Raw genomic sequence first — 21,225 nt, forward strand, 5'->3', positions numbered from 1 at the left:
TTTTTAATTCAGAGCATCACATCAGTGGATTTCTAGACCACAATCAGTTAAAGAATGCATATTGTTCAATTAATTTAAGTAAAATTTTAAGAAATGGCTTCTTCATAATCAATAATGTGAAGATTAAAGTTGCTTTATTCATTATTATTGTTAATTATTTTATTATTATTAATATTTTGTTTTACATTGTACCTTTAGAAATAAATTTCATTAAAAAATTTCAATTCTGTTATTTACTCATTCTCATGTCATTACAAACGTTTAGCCATTTTTTTTCTGTGAAACACAAAATAACATACTTTTTTTGCCATACAATGAAAGTCAATGGGGTCCAACAAAAGTTTTTTTTTAATTATTATTATGTTTTGCAGAAGAAATATAGGTTAACTATCCTAAATGCCCAGCTTTCAGATCTGTGTATTTAGGCAGTTTAGAGTTTTTATTAGTAGCTTTTTTAACATTGCTATCAAGACAAACGGCATGCAATTTACGCTGCACCTACAGTCAGTCTGCACCTCTAATGAATATGTAATTGACTCATTTCTATGCACTGTGCCACAAGAGATTTTTGCATTAAATGAGTGATTGCACCCTCAATTAGACATCATTAAACTAATTCCGTATCAGTCTTAATAAGACTTTATGAGTATTTCTTAAAGATTAATTCTCCTCTCCAAGTCAAATATTCAAACATCTGAAAATTGCAAATGATATCCTTATTTTGTGTTTATTTTGTAATAGCTTAATAATGGACTGTGAATGGTAAAATATAAAGATGATGACTTGCTAATGCGGTTTCTATGGAAACCCATTTATGCCACATAAGAAAAATTCATAAGTCATAAGTCTAAATTATTAGAGAAGTCATAATTATGTCAGGGCTCCTACACAGCTTGAAAAAATATGCAATTTTATTTTAGTATTTTCCAGGTCTAGAAAAGCATGGAAAAAAGAAAAACTATTGTTTTCTATTGCTGTATTCTGTTTTCTAAAGCATAAAATTTAGAATTTCTAAAAAATAAATGTATCATAAAAGCAGAGAGTTTTTCACTATGAAATAGGGTCTGAAAACTCTACAGAAAAGTCTGGAAAAGTATGCAATTTTGAAATGGAAAATGTGTAGAAACCCTGTTACGAGTTTTTTTTTTTAATTATACCTCAAAGTCAGTCAAAATATTACGATTAAGATTGACATTACAAAATAAAACATCATAATTATTACATATAAAGGCTACCATTAAGACATTTGAGATAAAAAGCCATAATTTAAAAATGTGTTTCATTTAATTGCCTTATTTTTGTGTCATGGTTTCATCTCATAATTATGATGTCATAATTTTGACTTTTGTCTCATATTTTTGTTTTGTTTTGTTTCTCCAAAACATAATCTGTTATGTTGTAATTAACCCCTCTGCTCGGGATTCCAGCTGAACGTATTGATTTACACTGGGAAGGACTGAAGATTACACTTTAGTGCCTTTAGTGAATTGATAAGTCCGCCTCGCTCACCCGAGGCCATGTAAACAACAATCTGTTTGTAGATATAAAAGCAATTATTAATATCTCTGGACTCAAAAGTGAAATTCAAATGATGGTTCAAAGATATGACAAAGTATTGACAAGAGGTAACAAAGTCTTTTGTATATTTTATGGTCCAAGGTTTATTCTTGGGTTTAATCTCTTGCTGAAATTGACAGCAGAGGAAGAGGCCTGTCATCCGTGATCGATCAACAGCATCTTGGGGTTGAATCCTTTAAATCTGCCACTTTCCCTGGGCTTAGCCCTGCGATAACCTCTTTCAGAGTACACACGCAAAGTCTGTTTTTACCACCAACTAAATTTCCACAGGCTTTGATAGCATATGTAACCCTGCCTCAGGCATTTTTAGGATTAATATAATGGTTCCTAAAATTAGCAGCCTAGGTTATAGCAACTAGCATGAGTCATTATTACCTTTACTTCTTCTCACCACACTTCAGTGCTCCTCCACTGTGACATCTGCTGCTGGAGCTAATAAAACATCAGTCTGAAAATTGAGGCAGTGCTGGTCAACTACTCTCCGTCTTGCTTACAGCCATCTGCTTCTTTGGTTTGGCTGCTAGATGGGACAGAAACAGCTTTCTCTAAATGAACTTAATGTTTTACTTAACAGTGTGAGTAAAAGCTTTTCAGTGTCACTTCAAAAGCATTTCCTTTATCCTGTTAATGCTTTCCAAAGGGTAAGATTCTAGTTTACATATGTTTGTTAAGGATGTAATGATAATTATTTTTTTATGACCCATCACTGATAAATGGCAAATATTAAAATTACAGATAAAATATTTTTGTAAGCAAAAAACCTAAACTGAGTCTTCAGTGCTATGAGACAATTTAGAAGTTATAATGTTTAGCATAAAAAAATATTCATTTTGTTTATATGTAAAGTAACTGTTACAAAATTACTGTTTTTAAAGATTAACTGAGCATAAACAATTAAATAGCCTTTAAATATTGTATATAGAGAAAATGGCCAATTTAAATACATCTGATGAATATTAGGCTGAATTTATTTGAAAAATACATTAAAAACAGTAATACTGTGAAATATTACAGTGTCAATTTTTTTGTCTGTTTCAATATATTTAACAAATATATATATATTTATTCCCGTGATAGAAAAGCTGAATTTTCAGCATTCATTACTCCAGCCTTCAGGGTCAGATGATCCTTCAGAAATGATTCTAATATGCTGATTTGGTGCTTAAGAAACAAATCAATGTTGAAAACAGTTGGGCTGCAAAAACTCTAACCACAAATCAACTTATCTAAACACTTAATGTCGTTCTCCAATTGTGTTTCCCCTATACTTACCAAGGTGTCCTACTGAGTGAATAACAAGTTTTCTCCAGAGAGTCTCTCCCCATTTAATAACACTTTTTTCTGTCTTAAGGGCATGGATATTGATGCTCCAAAGCAGACTGGGGTGGTTAAAACTGGCCATAAGCACACAGTAACTACTAGCAGGCGACTGGGACAGTAACTTCATCTAACAGGTAAAAGGAAGCTGAAATGTGCTACACTGACCTTTCCTTGCAGACGTCCACTATTGCTTCTCAAATCTAAAGTCAGCAAAGTCCACTGTGACTTGAATAAAGATTTACATTGTCTTTCTTGGAGAAAAACTCACCTATGTCTGACTTATGTAAGATTTTTTAGTGAGTTTTACCCTTTCAGAACATGTATGAAGTTCAACTACAGATCATTATCATCATCTGACTGTGATGAAGATCTATGCATTTTGATAGTGATGAAAACTGTAAGAAGCCTTGCTCCCTCGATGACAGATCTCAAGTCGTCTTTTCCTGACTAACTCTTCTCAATCATATCCCTACCGCCATCTGCTTCGTGCTCTCAGACAATGACGTATAGCCACAATTAGCCCTGGAAAGACTTCAATTATGATAAAAAAAACCTTCACCCCTCTTAGGCCATGATTTAAAAGATTTTCTCTACTTCAGTGCCTCTGATAAAGAGCTCTCGTTTCACACCATCACTTCTTCGTCGGGATAATAAACCACTCCACCAGGGTTCTGCTCGATGCCTTTTACCTCTCCATCCCCTTACATCTGGTGTCCCACTGATCGAGGAATGCTCAGCCATTTACATTTTCACATGGGTAGCAATGCAATGACCCTGTTTGGGCTCCCAAAGATACATTAACATGAACGCAAGCCATTCACCCCACATTCAAGAAAAGAAAAAAAACATGAAATGCATGACAGGAAAGAAATTAGACTGTTCACATGAAGTTCATCCTCATCTGAGAATTATACAAATGCCCATTCAAAATTTTGGAATGAGATTTGCTTAGTAACATGTTTGATAAATGGATTTGCTGTAATGAGATGGAGCCATCACAAAGTGATGAAAAAAACATTGAAGAAGAAGAAAAAGGGGAAAAGAAGGATCATCTTTCGGTTGTGTTCTGTCAAGGGAGAAATTACACACTTACTGATCCCCCCAAGGATGGCCACCATAGATCATACGTTGGGATTTACGAGCCAATTCCCAAAATGAAATATAGACACCAAGAATCAACTTTACCACTGTTTTTCACTTTCCTTCCTCTCAACAGATCACATCTGCTAGCTTTCCTCGGGTACCATGGAAGCTGGTTTATCTAAAGTCAGGCAAGAAATATAAAGAGGATTATTTTCTTGTGGACACTACCACTTACCTCATATTTAAAACAATGTTAAGAGAGCTTACAAAATAGTTAAAACTTACAGAATCAAATTACTTACTCTGTTTCTGTGCATTGCTTGGTAAACCACAAAGCCTGATGCTTTGGTTTCTTTAGAAGCTATTTTCATTTATTGAAGAAAATATACTGTCTGAATTTTGTCAGTAATTTAAGTCTATAATGACTTCCCCTGTATAGAATTAGTGCATTAAAAATAACAGTGTGATATTGCGTATACATTTATATTGTGTCTCCCAACGAAAACTTTATGAGAATAAATCAGTCCACACCACAAGTATTAAGATGATGACAAAAGGAATGACATAGTTGGAATCTAGTTCAGAACACTTTTTCCCAGGTGATTAAAGACATAAACACTGATCGGCCATCAGTCAAAAGACAGAACTGCTGCAGTGCACACACTTACGATAAACAGAAAGTTATCATCAGTGGTGTGAACACTAATATTGTTTTCAAAGGGAAATATTACAATATGGGACTTTATAGTTATTTATGCTTACCATTCTTGGTGAGAGGGGCTTTTTCAAAGTCAAAATCATAGGCAAGTTCCTCTCTGGCATAATAGGAATACCGGAGGACTTCCATATTCCATATTCCATAAAATGTTTAGTTGAAGTTATGGTTATAGCTGTGGTTTGGACTTTTACCCATTTTAATAATTGAAACAAAAGTTACAACTTTAAAAGTTAGACTTAGTCTTTGGTGTTGATGGCCTGTTAACTCACTTTTATCTATTTTAATAAAATACATTTGAACTAAAGTTAAACAACTTTTAAATTAAAATATATTTGTCATATAAAATAAATTTTAATTGCAAACCTTTAAGAAACATTTCATTCAGAAGGTCTGTTATGCTATCGACTCAGCGTTTGCTGTCTCGAATAAATTAAATTTATCACGGGTTTACGGAGTTGACATGCAAATTATAAATGTTTCCTGTCACGTTCAATACTGTAATGGATTTACTAGAGATGTCTTTATCGCACCGAATTCATGAAGTGGCGGGAAAGCTCGCACGGTTCACGTTTTTGATTCACGCACTTGACAGCTAATTTAAAACGCGCAGAGCGACAGTCTACTGTATGAGAGCGACTCACAAATGCGGAGCGTAATACACGAATCTGACGGAGCAAATCAACGCATGGGTGTGTTTAGTTAACGCTTTCAGCTTCACCGCCAGATGATGGAGAACATTTTAACACTAGCTTTTAGAGTTTTTACTACTACACGTGTTTTCAAATTTAATCTAAACCAGTCCATAACCTAAAGAGCAGTAATATTATACACAGAATCAAGGTCACAATATATGAATATTCTTTTTCATTGTTTTAATTTCATTACACTTTCACAAATTAAAAGGGAAACATTTAGGGAGAGAAAAAAAAACATTTATTAAACAATGACATTTTACAGGTAATGAACTCAATATAGAAGAGCATCTATTTGAGATTCATGACACCCCGTTCACGGCTCTTCTGAGAAAATGCAGGACTGTAATTGAAAACAAGCAAATCAGAATGGCAGATTTAAAGACACTAGTTAGATAGGGACACCTACAAAAAATTAAACGTTTTTCCAGAGCCTTCTGTTTCGAGATGCAGCCAAAAAGCAAACGTACTTTTTAATAAATTCAGCAAACAAGATCCAGATTCACTCAAACCATCTGTCCAGCATACGTTCATTTCAGACAGACAAGCAGACTTTTCTTTTTTTCTGTCTACTTCCTTCTGTCTTGCCATGTGCTGATTAGCTTTCTGCCAATTTACATTTTATCTGGGTTTGGGCTGCCTGGCTGGACAGAAGAGGTGGAATAATGGAATAGGTTGTCAAGGGTGGTCTGTGTCATGGTACAGGTTTGGTCTTGAGAATGGTTATAGAGGAGGGAAGCATGTGGGATTGAAGGGTGGTGGATGGAGAGGGTAGTCATTGTGTTGAACACATTAACAGAGAGAGCGGTCATCAAAAGAGCAGATAACAGAGGACCTGCAACCACAACCTCACCGTCTGACCCTGAAGCAGGCAATCACTTAAGAGAGCTCCACAAACCTCTCTTATCCTCTTCCAAAAAATTTCCAATTGAGTTAACAAAGTCATTCATGTCACAGTTTCTTCACCTTCTTAATAGATGAGGAACTTGAGGCAGATTCTCTACGCTTGCGCTGTGCAAAGAAAAGAAACAATGTTGAAATATTAATGCCAGTGGAATTGCATGAAAGATTTGAGTTTTAAATGCCAGAAATCACATTCATCAGGCATTTAAAAACAAACACTTATAATTTTGTACAATAATTTACGCTTTGAATCAATACATCAGTAGATGACGTATAATCCAAAAAATAAATACATATGAAAAAAATATGAAAACAACTGAATTTGAATTTCAAATATTTGAATAAATATTTTTAATGTTTAAAAGTAGATCAAATAGCATGATGATGCTTGTTGAGGTCTATCACTAAAGCAGGTCTATCATATAAATTATCAAGCCAATAATTTATTAATTCATTGCAATTTACAGATGGTGCTTGGTACTTCCCTCTGAAAACTCACCGAATTAGGAGTGAGTGGAGCTCCCACCACATCAATAATCTGCTCTTTGGCTTCGGTTTTGATGTCATCAACGCTGGGCCAGGATTGACTGTCAGGCGCTCCACTGCTCTCACTCAGTGGTGTGACGGCGCCCCCTGCTCTTAGCAGAGCATCATAGCGGTGGCGCAACATCTGCTGTTCGTACTCACAGTTACTGTAGGCCTGCTTCAACTCATAAACCAGGACTAGATCGCTGCGGAGTTCATTAAACATCTGCACAATCTCCTCTGTGGGCATGGGGTTGAGGTCTAAGGAAAGGATAAGGGATACATTATGAGATGGTTCAAAGCTAAATTTTTGTTAAGAACTCTGTCGATTTTAGAAAGTTAATGTGAAGAACACTATAGCTGGGTAAAAAAGTTGTCCTTTCAACAATCCCAATACTGATTCTAAAAATTCCATGATCAATCATTTATTTTATTCTATATGCCAGTGTTTTTCACACCATGGCAAAAGAGGTCACAGTTTAAAATCTGAACTAAACCCTAAAAAGGAACTGTACTCAAAATAATGGAATAAAAATATAAATAAAACTACAAATATATACATATATATTATATGAATGTATGCTTCTATTGATTTGTCCTAAAAGGCTGCATTCAATAGCGCACATCATGAGCACTGTAATCGAAGTCACAAATTATTATTTTTTTAAAAGTGCTTTTTAGTCAAACAAAGGTCAAACATAGCAATCCATTTCCCAAGTGAACAACTGTTTTGAGCCGGTCCATAAAATATTCATTATTCTTAAAAATATTTCATTTTTAATTTAATTAATGTTTATTAAAAATAATAATTAATAAACCCCATTAAAAGTCTCAATATCTCTACTCAATGTGATTTATAATTTTTAAATAACTTTATAATACAATAACTTGTCTTTTTATACAAGAAATGCACATAGAAACAAGAAAATAACATAACTGAAACGTTCCTAAATTAATCAATTTCATTAGAATTTTCAATTAGAATTGAAATGAAGAGCTTGTGATTTAGAATGAATACCATTTTTAGATTGAACCACTAAATCACTGTTCAGTAGAAATGGCTACAGAATCATATGATAGGTAGGAAGTCAGAGGAGAGAAGGAATGCTTATAATATGCTACTCACCCACTCCTTGCTCCGTCAGGATCTGTTCAATTGCTTTTATTTTCTTCTGTCCAACTGAGCTGGGCAGCTTCATCTAAACACACAAATTCATTAGTTAGCTAAATCTATAAGTACAAATAAACTTTCAGTAAACTTAAGTTGCACTTGTGTACTCGTGTCTTAATCTATGAGGTGTTGGAACTCTAGCTGGAACATTAACACCTTTAATCTCAGATGGCTACATGGTAGGGAAAAGGGGAAGCAATGGATTAAAAATGGGGTCATCTTTCATTCATAATACCCCTGAAATGCACTTCAGAGAGGGCAGATCAAAACATGTTTATGCACCCAAGTCTGACTAACAGATGACCAGCCACATCTGAGTCATACACTACCACAGTACCATGCTTAATGTGTTTTATATAGAGCAACCTTCATTCATTACTCTTTAAGAGGAATGCTTTCCTGTGGGTAGATTTCTCTACCTATGACTGTGTGAATCAATCAACTCCTGGCTAATGAGAGAGAAGTTAAACGCCACAGGCTCCTGCTGTGAAGAAGGATGCATCATAATATTCTGCAGAGATCATATATTAAGAAATGAATCAGGGGTCAGTTTTGTCGAAACGTGTTAAGCTGATCTTACTCTCTGACTCCGTAGTGAAACACCAGCAGATTTGAAGTCTGGGAATTTGATGCCTGCAGTTTCAGGAACAACCTGCCATTGGACAGAAGAGTAGGTATTAGAAGAGCAAGTGGTAGAAAGTATAAAAGTTTACAGATTTTTAAGAAAGTGAAAAAAAACTAGGATGATTGCTATTGAAAATAGTTGCCTGCCGAACCCCCCCACCCCCATCAAACCAATATTACTTTTACAGACAGGTAAAAAAATTAATTTAGACAGTTTGAGGGGAAAATAAAGAGATAATTACAGTTCTTTCTGTCTCTCGTCTCTGCGGCAGCTTCTTCTTGGTGGCTTTGCGTTCAGCTCTGCGCATCTCTGTCGTTGTGTCAGCGGCTGTAATAAGCTTCTGGAGGTCCTGGGACTTCTTTTCACGCTCCTTCTTGCGTGTCTCAATCTTCCTCAGCTCCTGGATCAGGTATTCCTCTTCAGCCACCTGCAGAAAAGAAAACGAAGAACATTGTCTAAATGGGATCAAGCAGTTAGCAGTGTGTCCCATTAATTACCAAATCTCTGGCACCCGCCACAGTCTAATCCCACCACAGTTTCATAATCAACGGAAAATATTTTTACATTTCTGCATCACTGTTGCAATAATTATGCAGACTGATAAAGATCTCACCTGCTCTGGAGTGCGGCTGAAAAGTCTCTCGAGCTGCTCTTTCCTGCGTCTCTCATGACCAGCATCAAATATGTAGATCTTCGGCTCTGGCCCTGTTCCTGCCCGAACTTTTGACAGTTTTCCACAAATGTTGTAATAACGCTCCTTAAGATCCTCCACAGAGCGCTTCTACAGTAATAACAATTAAATCAGTGAGGATTTTTTTATTTATGTTCAGTACAAAACTGAATCATGAAAGAGGAATTTACTCTGTACTGTTGGTGATCATAACGATCGTGCACAACAATAAAGCGCAGGTCAAAACGTTTGCTCAAGTCGAACAGGTGATCCGTTTCAGCTTTCGTCCAACCATCGTCATGAAGATACATCTGATACTCCTGCTCTGAGTACACAGGCACCTGCACAGTCTTGAAACAGGAATAATTTTTCAATAACAAGCAATTTTTCTCTTTTCTTCAATATCATCCTCTCTTTCCTACCTTGTTGAAGCGAGCAAATGGGTAGTCCTTTCCCTCCTCGGCTGCACGTCTCCAGTGATGGAAGACGGCTCCATCTTTTCTGGCTGGATTAGAAAATGGCATCCACTTCCAGGGTCTCACTTTCTTACAGCCCAGTTTCGCTTTCACTGTCCGGTAGCCTTGCGTAGTATCGCTCGGTAACAGGGGAGGGGCATCCCGACTGCAAAAAGAAAAACCATTTAAAACTTAATGATGTGCAGTCATTTTCAGTTTAACAATATCAGTGTATATATATAATATATATATATATATATATATATATATATATATATATATATATATATATATTTTTTTATAAGTGCTGGGATTTAAACATCTATAACAATATCTCATAATAAACTCATACAAACGTATTTGTTGTACAACTTTTTCTAATAAATTTTGTAATTTTGACAGAACAACAAATGATACATTCAAACAATCTGTCATTAGTCATGGGAATCAGTTTTTAGAAGGCAATGCGAATACAATGTAATAATATGGACAATAAAACAGTGAGGTGAAAAGGCTGAACAGAGACTGCCAACTTACTTTTTATCTGAATATAGCAATGCATAAACTTCTCTGTGCATTCCTTCTGGTCTTTTGAAGGTTAGTGTCTCTGTCGCTTTCTTGGCTTTTTTCTACAACAACAAACAGAATGAGAATTGTCTCAATTATACAAAGATAAAACACGTGTCACAGAAAGTCTAATGGTGTTGGTTCTCATCTGTGACAGGTCACCTTGTCTGAGTTGATGAAGTCCTTCTTGCTGATGTGTCCTGAATCATTGTCTCCTCCTGTCAGCTCCAGAATATCCCTCACATCAGCACCGGTCGCCATGGTGAGGGACTAATTATAGTTAAGACAAAATGATAAGCAAAGAGGTGCATTTTCATATAAATGTATTATTAAGTGGTTGATTTGCTTTTGAAAATAAGGTTAGTCTCTCTTATACAAATGCTGAATGAATTACTTGCTACAGTAAATCTGAGAACCCCCTAACACAGACAATAAATCAGGGATAAATGTTCAAAATTGTCTTCTGGGTCTGTTAACGCAAGTAACGTTAGAAGATAAATTAATAATCAATAACTTAGCTAATAAACGAAGCGCTAATAAACACGAATCTTTGAATCAATGAGCTTACACGTTACAAGAGAGACGGGGTCGTATTGAGCTCATATAGTACTTCTAGAACTGCACTAATGAACTGTAAGTGTATTAAAGGAAACATTTAATCTTACCTGACAAAAATACAGGCAGTCTGTGTGTATAAAATATATACGCTGGTCTTTATTTACAGGACAGTGTTAGCTGAATGCTACATTCAACGGCAGATGCTGATCTCCTCTTCGATGGTTGTATTCCTCCGTGCATCTTGACACATTTGGGCAAACGATCGCCACCTATCGATCAAAAGGAAGAAGTGCATCTACCATACTGTCCTCGACGGTCTTTATGGTCCTCAAACAGTGTTCATAAAACGCATTGCTTGGGTTTATTTGTGTTTAAAAATAGCAAATATCTCTGTATAGAGCTAAACTACAAAACAACAAGTTTTACAAATCAATATACATGGCAGTTTGCAGACAAAAAAAAAACAAAAAAAAAACATACATGCATTGTGTGAAACTATAGTCACAACAGTAATCCCTAAATTTACCGTACCCCTCTTATAAACTCTACAATCCAAAACCAGTAAAATGCTTACACATTAAAAGTAAAAGTTGCATTAAATTCAGATTACTGATTAATAAAATACTGCATTTAACCATCATGTAAATAGTACAATAAAGTTGTCCATAATAGAGCAGTGCCATACAAATTTAATAACACAGGGCAAAAAACAAACAAACACACACAAAAAAAAATATTTATATATATATATATATATATATATATATATATATATATATATATATATATATATATATATATATATATATATAATGTATATAATATATATATATATATATATATAATGCTGTTATAACCTGTTCTACATCTTACATTAACAATGATATAGACAGATAGGTTTGCATTCCAAAAGCCATATTATCCATATATTACACTGCTGTAAAATAGTGTTTATGTAAATAATGTGTCACTGTTTGAATGATTACAAAACAATAATTGAAGCCATGTCAGGCAGATTGCCTGATTAAATCTGTTGAAATTTTTTTTTATATCTAAATAAATTTAATTAATTATCATTACAGCTAAAACTTACATCATAATAATTTCTCATCTTAAAAAAAAAAAAAAAAAAAAAAGCATTTCGCAGTTTCACACATAACTTTCAGCCTCCAAATATGTCCTGTCCCTTGAACTATGGAAAGGGCAGTTTAATTTTTGTGGGGATGTGGTCTTGCTTGACCTCTCATCCATCAAATACATGCCTTTGTCCACATAATTACTTCAGTCAGTGGTCTGAAAGTCATACCAGAAAAAAAGCCAAAAGTCATGCAAGTCTGCCAAAGTCATATATGGGTACATATATTTTTGGATAAGAATAAGAAGCACTTCATCCGTTTCCGTTAGTGTCTTTAAGAAAATCATAAGAAAACATTTCTGGAATCTGCATCTGAAATATCATTTAGACATATTTACACAGTTTATGTAGCTATCTCAGATGGGGCATGGATGCATAAACTGCAGTTACAGATGCATAAAAAGGCCTAATGTTTTGTTTCGGACATAAAACGTTAAATACTGATATTTGAAACAATTTAAAACGTGAAAAAAAATTAGTCGAAATGTGAAATTAAAACCGCCAGTAGATGACAGCAAATGACTGTTAATGAGTGAGTCACTGAGATTAAACCGATTCATTCAAACGACTGATTTAATTCAATAAATAAATTAAAGGTGATTCATTCAATAAGTAAACACAGTCCATTGCTCAGAGACGCAAAAAAGTGGGATAGCCTACATGGCTTACTAACTTGCTTGAAAGTTGTTGTCAACTTGTCTCAACGGTAACGGACACGCAGGACGGAATAAGATCCACTGTCGAAGAGAAATTAGGCAATTAGGGACCGGTGATTAAATTACATAGACGTTTTACCTGACAGACGTCATTCCTGTATACATGATGCTGAGGACATTTATACTCGTTAAGTAAAAATATATATATATATATTGTAAATGTAATTTTTTTACCGTTGACAGTTACGTAAGACAAAAGTTTGAAACATTAACCGTAACAAGATAAAACCGAAATGCCTGTAGCTTCTTCTAACAACTGTAAAAATGCTTTTTATGCACGTTTAGTACGGGAGATGTGTGGGGTTAAGGCAATAGGCTACTTGTAGTTTGAGAACAGACCGCTTGATGTCGCCATCTACAACATCTTTATTGCTTGTCTGTAACTGTTCAAATGAGGCTTTTTTTACCAATCCAATGGTGGTAAGTAGATCACAGAATTTCAATAATCATAAATCATAGGTAATGGGTTAAAGTCCATATCAGGACAGCGAACACTTAACCTAGCCTATATCTATACTGAGATTAAGCTTTGCAATGTCGAAAATGCAGTATTCCAATGTCATGACTCATGACCATATAAAGTTAAAAAGTAAAGTAGCCTATACTTTTAAATGTCCTCATGCAAATGTGACCTTTAAGTATCTGAAGATTATTTTTCTGTTTCTAATGTCAGTATGAACCCAGAGTGCATTTTGCTGTTAAGAGGGAAAAAGGCGTTGTCCTTCAAATTCCCATATGAAAAGCAGGTTTCAGTGTGAGCAACAAGAGCTGTGTGAAACTGTTTTGTCTTTCACGTTGTACTTTTACATGGATTCAACAGAGAAGGGGAATTCCATGGATAGACTGTTAATGCCATCAGTCTAGGGTGAATGGATAGATCACAGCTTTAAACTATTGTCACTTTAATTATCTCCACTATAATTTAACGATTTAAGATTGTCCATCACCCAGACTTTTTTATTTCTTCTAAGAGGTGCACTGTAAAAAAGAATTTGTTGAGTCAACTAAAAATATTTTGTTACCCCGCTGCCTAAAAATTTTTTGTTATCTTGACAAAAAAAAACTTGTTGAAACAACTTCAAATTAGAGTGGAGTTAGTCCAGGTAACAAATTTCTTTAAGTTGACTTGACTAATATTTTCTAGTCCAGTCAACTAAATCATGTTGTGTCAACAGGGAATTTTTTTTTTATTATTTCGATCAATAATCATAAACAAATGTTACCCCACTGCCTTAAATGTTTAAATAAAGATGACAAAACACTTTTTTTATGTAATTTATTTAATGATAGAGGCAACACTTTCATTCACATTTAAATTGAACAAGCAATTTGCCGTCAACACATCAACTGATAATTGATAAACAAAACAAAAAAATGCAAAATACAAACACATGTCTAAAGATCTGAACCAACACTTGAAAGTGTGATGTATAATAAATAACATTGGCATGGGATTGAGAAACAAATAGTTGCATTTCAATTCATCAGATCAAAACCACAGGGATTGTTTTTAATTTCATAACTCAATATGAAAATCAGAAGGTTGAACTCTGCATATTAACCCTGTACAAGTTCACATGCACTCCCCCCACCATAATGCAAGTCATGGTCAAAATGAGAAACCAAGATATATGTATATAATATCACAATTAGTTACAAAAAATGAGTGTACTGTACTTCTGTATAATAAGATATAAATGGAATGAATGCACATGGAAGCACAAAGATCTAAACAGTCAGATTCTAAATTTCATAGCACAACATGACCAGACAGAGGTGTAATAATCAGAAGGATCTTGAAAGTTTCCAAACTCGTCCCCCATCATAATGCTACATACTGAAAATGTGTACATACTGTTTAAGAAAATGAGACGTGAAACAACATTTGTTTACATGCGAACATGCATATTCCAAGTCATGACATGATAAACTTTAATGTACATTCTAAAATGTAGTGAAAGGCACAAAAGAACCTAAATTTCCTTATAAATTTTATTTTTAAGAAAGAGTGCTGTGGAGCCGATGGACACATCATGAACACTGAAAAGTGAAAGTGACATGACATACATTTGTGCTCTTCATTTAACCCATCCAAAGTGCACACACACAGCAGTGAACACACACCCAGAGCTGTGGGCAGCCATTTATGCTGCAGCGCCCGGGGAGAAGTTGTGCCTTGCTCAAGGACACCTTATTTGTGGTGTTGAGGGTGGAGAGAGCGCTGAACATTCACTCCCACACACCTACAGGTTCCTGCCGCTGTAGCGAACAAATGGTGGGAGCAGCTGATCTTCACAAGTCTTTGCAGAGCCTCAATGGAGTATTTAATGCGCTGGAGGTAGTGGATGTTCACTGCATACAGACCCATTAGGAGTCCAAATGCCATGGGGACATGGGAGATGTCAGTGATGACAGGATGTCCAAGTGAGACCAATGTTGGTTATTCCTTGGGAAGCACATCACATTGCTGTTCTTCAGTTACAATCAGAGTGCCCTCTTCAATTTCTTTCTCAACATCCTTAAATGTCACTGGATGGCTGGGAAAAGAAAAAAATATTACATTACTTAATAAATTTATAAACAAATGAACACACATATGTACATACACTATTAAAGTTGTGTGTTTTGTTAAAAGCACAGCTACCAATTAATGCAAAGTGTAATTCACCTTCAAGTGGAAGATATTTTGAAACATTTAACCAAAAATAAAAAGGTCAACTGTAAATGGTGCTCCTCAACGGTTTCGTTTAGAAACATTCAAAATAACTTCCTGTATTAAACTGTAAAAAGCCTGCACAAATTTCTTTGTTCTGCTGAACACAAAAAGTTTAAAATCCCATGGGAAGATAAGTGTAAAATACCCCCCATAACCAACTTTGCTAAAAATGGGGGGAAATTATTTTCTTCACTGGTATTCTGCATGATTTCTGAATGAGATAAAATGTGACAAACCAATACAACATTCAGGTTTTTTTCTTAATCCAATTCTAAGTGTCTAATCTGTCACACCATTTATACAATGATCAGAAAATATATTGGTGTAAATATGTATTCCTTTTAAATAATAGTCTGTTGCACTGCATGTTCAGAGTAAAGCATGACTCTGAAAGGGGTGGTTAACCTATGTATGTTTTACTCACCCTCATGGCATCGTAAGTGTGTATGACTTTCTTCTTTCAGACAAATCCAGTCGGATTATATAAAAAAATATTTATGGCAATAGGTGGGTGTTCAGGGTATATACAGCAATCCTTAAGTTAAATTTACTACTTTTTAATACCTTTTTTACTACCTTCAGAATATTTTTTTAAACCATCACGACACTGAATTGCAAGTGTTAATCAGCGACCTTTCTATTATTTACACAGATTTTGACATATATAACATACAAAAAATAATAGATTTAGAGACTGATGTTGACAGCATATTGCACATTTATTTCACTTAGTAAATAAAAATAAAACAAATACCATAAAATGTGCAATGGAGAAAATGGATAGTTCCAGCACATTGGCTGGTATTCATTGCAAGTTGATGCATTACAAACAGGCATCTTCTATGAACTGTTGCAGATTCTAAGAACTGTTGCGGATTCACAAACTGCGCCACAAATTTGTGGCGGTGGTGGTGGAGGTGCAGCCGCGCAGACAGCTGAGATTGGTAGAATTAACTGCTCTCTCCGAGCACACATTCCATTTTTATGTTTAGTGGATTGCATATGCGACCGAAGTGCGTTAGCTCCCATCCAGTTGACATTGATGTTTTTTTACACACCAAAGAATAAGCCTGCCTGTTAGTGTTGTCACGGTACCAAAATTTCAGTATTCGGTACCGATACCAGTGAAAATCCACGGTTCTCTGTACCAATTTCGGTACCAAAGCAAAACACAAAAATTTGCTAATAAAAAAAAAAAAAAATAACTTTTTAGCACTAAAAATAAAACCAATGCCATTCTTTATACTTATTTAGAATTGTGTTTAAAGTTTTTCTACAAGTTATATAATTATGAAAAACAGTAAACAAGTTTCACCCAAATTTAATTTGTCTTTTAATTTATCAAATTTAAACACATTTTATTTTTGGTAAATAAAGGAGATTTGCTATTAAAATTAAAACATGGAAGAAATATTGAGATTTATTTTTTTTTTTAAATAAAGTTTTTTATTTTTTTCAACAGTGGTAGCAGTATCACATATGTTTTACTAAATAATAGTAATATTTCTAGCACAATGCCGTTATGTAAAAATTTTCTTTTAGGCCTAATGAATGCATATTTGTCATTTTGAAATTGCTATTTGCGCATTAGCTCCGCCCACTACCGGAGAAACCGGTATGTCTTCTGCTTTTTCTAGAATGAATATGAATAATTCTAAATGAACTCCATTATTTTGACAGGAGAAGACAACAGATGCTGAAATTAATGCAAGCGTCATGACTGGATCGTTTTCTGCTTCGCGGAAATCATAGCGCTGTATGCGTCAAGAACCGGGTTTGAACGGGACCTCGGTACTACCGGTCCTTAAAGAAACCTGGTACCGTCACATTTAAATTTTTTTAGTACCGACTTGGTACCGAGGTACCGGGTCTTTTGACAACACTACTGCCTTTTATTCCCTGTACAGGCCTGAGCCAGTCCTTAAACGCTGGGTCGTTAACCCAGCTATTAGAAAACTTGCATTTGTCCATGAAGATGACGATGGTTGTCCAGTCGTTGAAGATATGCCTTGAAGCAAGTCTAAAATAAAACGTAAGCCAGCCACTTCTGTTGAGCTCGCAGTGTTCTGAGATGATGCCGAACGACCACTGAATATGACGTCAGCATCAAACATACGTTGAGACGGAGACGGAAGATCTTTGATTATGTGCCCAGATATGCTAAAGCCCATATAAACGAACTAACGCGAACACAGATAGAATTTCAATCAGAATAGGACACCTGATAGTCTGGAAAGAATAATACCTAATTTGGAAAAAAATAATACCTCTGAGACCACATTTAACACTTTTAATGGCCTTAAATTTGACTATTTTGATTTATCACTTTTTAATACTTTTTAAAACCCCGCGGACACCCTGGTGTTTTTTTCAACAGTCCAAAAGTAGTCAAATAATGTGCATCAATTCATAATAAAAAGTACCTCAGATGGCTCTGAGATGGCTCCTGTAGCGAATCCATGTGTTTTTTTTTTTTTTAAATATACATATTTAAAATGTTATTCGAAACATATTTAAACACTTTTCTCTCACTTTTGTGAGAGCCATTCCGGGTGGATGAAAATAGGACATAGGGGTCATGCATGCACCGATGATTAGTGACGAACAGGAAGAGCGGAGGAGAGACAACAATACGCCAATCACAAAGTAGAATCACAAAATTAGGCTTGCACGTATGATAGTCAGTGGAAGAGAAAGAAAGTTTACAAAATATGGATATTTTTCTTACAAAAAGTGCATCGATTTGCTACAGGAAGCCTTTATTCACCCCCCAGAGCCATGTGAGACACGTTTTATTGATGGATGGGTGCATTTTATTTGACTATTTTTGAACTGCTGAGAAAAAAACACACCTGTCTGCTGCCATTAAATAACTTGGAAGAGCCAGGACAATTTTCAATTCAACTCAGATCAGATTCGTCTGAAAGAAGAAAATCATATACACATAGGGTGCCTTTGAATGAGTAAAACATAAACAGGGTTTCTGGTGGTTTTATGAAGATAAATTCAACACTTTATAAAGACATTTTAAATACCAATTATAGAAAATTCACAGAATAAAACTGAAGGGAAAATAATGTCAAATTATGTTCTCTAAATTTTGAAGCTGTTTTCCAATGCTGTTTTCCAATCTACATTTTCGTAAAGGGTTCACCCAAAAAAGAAAAAGAAAGAAAGTTGTCATTTACTAAACCTCAAGTTGTTTTGAACCTGAATTAGTTTATTTCTGTTAGTCCCAGTCCCAGTTTCTTCTTCTTCTATTACCTGGACCATATCACTGCAGACTAATGGTGCTCAGATTGGTCATCCACAAGCGTAATCCCAACAGTCATGTCCTTGATGAATTCCTGCGCAGAGCCCGTGTGCTTTAATAAAAACAAAGGGATGCATTAAACAGGGCCTTACAATCGTAAAGCATATAGACTCCGATAAATGTGCATTTATAAATAAATAAATACATTTACTTACAACTTCGTCCAAGCTCTACAATGTAAATGCCATTTCCATTATGTCTGCATATCATTTTGATGGATAACTGCAAAAGGACTCGCTGCGGTCCATCTACAGGATTATTGAATTCTGCTCTGAATCTTCAGTCATCCCAAAATATCATAAATATAAAAAATACAAAAACATGTTAAAACACTGTAAAATAATAAACATACATATAAATAAATCTTTACAGAGAAAGTCAAATGTATTGACAAGTTTGTATTAAATGCCAAAGACAAACTATACCATCCAGACGATGCTTTTAAATGACACAACACATAATTATAACACAATAAAAGGAAATTTAACACATTTGTGTCGATCGTTATTGTATCTCTATTTATACAAGATATGCTATTATTACTTTTATTCTAAAATATATAGATTTGAACGTATGCAATTTACTCACCATAGACTGTATAAAAACAGATATTCACGCAGCATTACACTGGGTTCTAGGTTCTGGTGAGGCACTTGAATGGCTAAAGTTACTTCAGAAAACTGAAAGAAGAGTTTGTAACGCTACCTTCAGAACTTCATCTGAACCGTAGACTGTAAAAAAATCATTAGAACTAAGCTTATGTCAGCGATATCAAATGTAACGTTAAGTTAAGTTACGCGCTCCAGAAGAACTCTGAGGGAGGTGCTCATCTGTGCTGCTCATTCGTTTCCCTTATAACATGCAGAAAAGACACAGTTCGAGTAGTAATCGTCTTTTTTCCCCCTCATTTTTCATCGATGTATATTCTGACGGATGTCTTACGCTGTCAGGTTTAGAGCAGTTCCTTTTTTTTAATTCCCCGCCGTTCTTAATCCATACAGTGATCTGTTGAGCTCTCGCGCTCTGTTTGAACGGTCTCTAACGCAGCCCTGGGCTCAAATAATACATACAGACTGTATTTTTTATCGTTCTCCACATAAGTTCAGCTCCGCTGTCCCGCATGGGAGAATATCTGTTTTAATATTTATAAGGAGAATACTGTGGAACCGCCTGTATTCTGAGGCTTCAGAGTGCCGCGAAACGAACATTTACATACAGTAACTTACATACAGAATATACGACTCTTTAAACAACTTACTCTTCTGAGACAACAAATGTAATTTTACACATTAAGCCAATAAATACGAATATTTTACTTACCAAAGTTGTATTCTAGTCAAATGTCCAAACTTTGAGGAGAAACTGACTAGAATGGCTGACGACCTTCTTCTCTCTTCAACAGCATTCACGAGAATGACGAGATCTCGCGATTAGTGATGTTGTGAACGTGATATTGCTATTGAATTGAGTCAACTAATTTTTTTAAGTTATGAAGACAAATAACCTAGTTCAGTCAACTTTTAAACTAGTTGAGACACTGAAAACTTAAAATTTTTAGTTGAATGAACAAATTCAGTAACTGCAAGTTGTGTCAACATAAAAAAATTCATTGAAACAACTAAACTGCTAAATAATTTTTTACAGTGTGGGTACTTTTTTTTCTTTTTGCCATTTCAGAATTTAAATTCATAATATTTTCTAATTATTTTTTATAACTTACAATTATTTATTAATTTATTTTTAAGTGAAGTTTGGTATTCATGTGTAGGCGACTTTTTTATTTGTGTTTAAGAATAAATAACTACTATTAATATTATTATCATATAAATATTGCCATCAATGTTTTAAAGAATTTTATTCTTAGAGATTTTCAGAATTTAAATTCATAACAAGTTTTAATTAATGTAGTATTTTGCTTCCCCCCAGAAAAAAAAAAGGACTTGAAGGCCAGATTTCCAGGACATGACCCATGGGGGGAAACCCTGCTGCAGAGAAAAATTAAGAAGCTTAAAGAAATAATCAAGGTTCAAGTGCTTTACCCAAGGCATGAAAAAAGGTTGAAATAATGTGATAATTCATAAAATATTAAAATGCTCAATAACATTCCAATCAGACCATTGATCTGTGTTTGCTTGTTATGACATAAAAAAACAAATTTTGCTGGAATTTGTGCGTTAAGCGTGTAACACCAGCACAAAGCCAAGTGCAAACTTGAGTTGGGAGGTGGAAACAAGCGGGGCTTACCAGGATAGCGCGCTTAGTGCAGTCACAAGACCCGACCGTCATGAACAAAAACATCCAGGCGTTCATTTCACAGCTCAGCTACGTTTAAGCAGGTATATTTGGATATATGGATACTTGAGGTTCCCCATCATTTCCTTGGGGGGGACATGGCGCGATGGATATCTCCAAGAACATTTACGCGTCCAGCCCTCTACAAGCTACGAGTCTTTTAATAAACCGCAGAGAGGAGTTTTTGA

At 34.9% G+C, this 21,225-nt stretch overlaps 1 protein-coding gene and 1 long non-coding RNA gene across 3 annotated transcripts; both read right to left on the reverse strand.

Annotated features, from left to right (window-relative positions):
- Positions 1–5,609: 5,609 nt before the first annotated feature.
- LOC113069876 (DNA methyltransferase 1-associated protein 1-like) lies at positions 5,610–21,210 on the reverse strand. 2 transcript variants are annotated; one of them, XM_026242972.1, is made up of 11 exons: positions 20,990–21,210; positions 10,470–10,577; positions 10,278–10,369; positions 9,708–9,906; positions 9,477–9,635; positions 9,229–9,396; positions 8,857–9,042; positions 8,571–8,642; positions 7,946–8,018; positions 6,794–7,080; positions 5,610–6,402 (listed from the first exon to the last, which is right to left on the reverse strand). In XM_026242972.1, exons 1-11 carry the CDS (start codon positions 21,053–21,055, stop codon positions 6,343–6,345), a joined length of 1,470 nt encoding a protein of 489 aa, XP_026098757.1. In that variant the 5' UTR covers positions 21,056–21,210; the 3' UTR covers positions 5,610–6,342. The 2 variants fall into 2 exon arrangements, with proteins under 2 accessions (XP_026098757.1, XP_026098758.1); XM_026242973.1 differs by lacking the exon at positions 20,990–21,210 and adding an exon at positions 10,973–11,147.
- LOC113069878 (uncharacterized) lies at positions 14,814–18,956 on the reverse strand. The gene is made up of 3 exons (XR_003279819.1): positions 18,901–18,956; positions 18,697–18,797; positions 14,814–15,253 (listed from the first exon to the last, which is right to left on the reverse strand). It is a non-coding gene; the product is annotated as an uncharacterized LOC113069878 (long non-coding RNA).
- Positions 21,211–21,225: the final 15 nt, after the last annotated feature.

The sequence above is a fragment of the Carassius auratus genome, unplaced genomic scaffold (genome assembly GCF_003368295.1).
Source record: "Carassius auratus strain Wakin unplaced genomic scaffold, ASM336829v1 scaf_tig00002576, whole genome shotgun sequence".
NCBI classification, from domain to species: domain Eukaryota; kingdom Metazoa; phylum Chordata; class Actinopteri; order Cypriniformes; family Cyprinidae; genus Carassius; species Carassius auratus.

Coding starts and splice junctions, on each gene's coding strand:
- LOC113069876 (XM_026242972.1), bottom strand. CDS start 21,055: ATGAACGCCTGGATGTTTTTGTTCATGACGGTCGGGTCTTGTGACTGC. Junction 9,397..9,476: donor ATGATCACCAACAGTACAGA/GTAAATTCCTCT, acceptor TTATTACTGTAG/AAGCGCTCTGTGGAGGATCT. Junction 6,403..6,793: donor CTCCACTCACTCCTAATTCG/GTGAGTTTTCAG, acceptor TTCTTTGCACAG/CGCAAGCGTAGAGAATCTGC.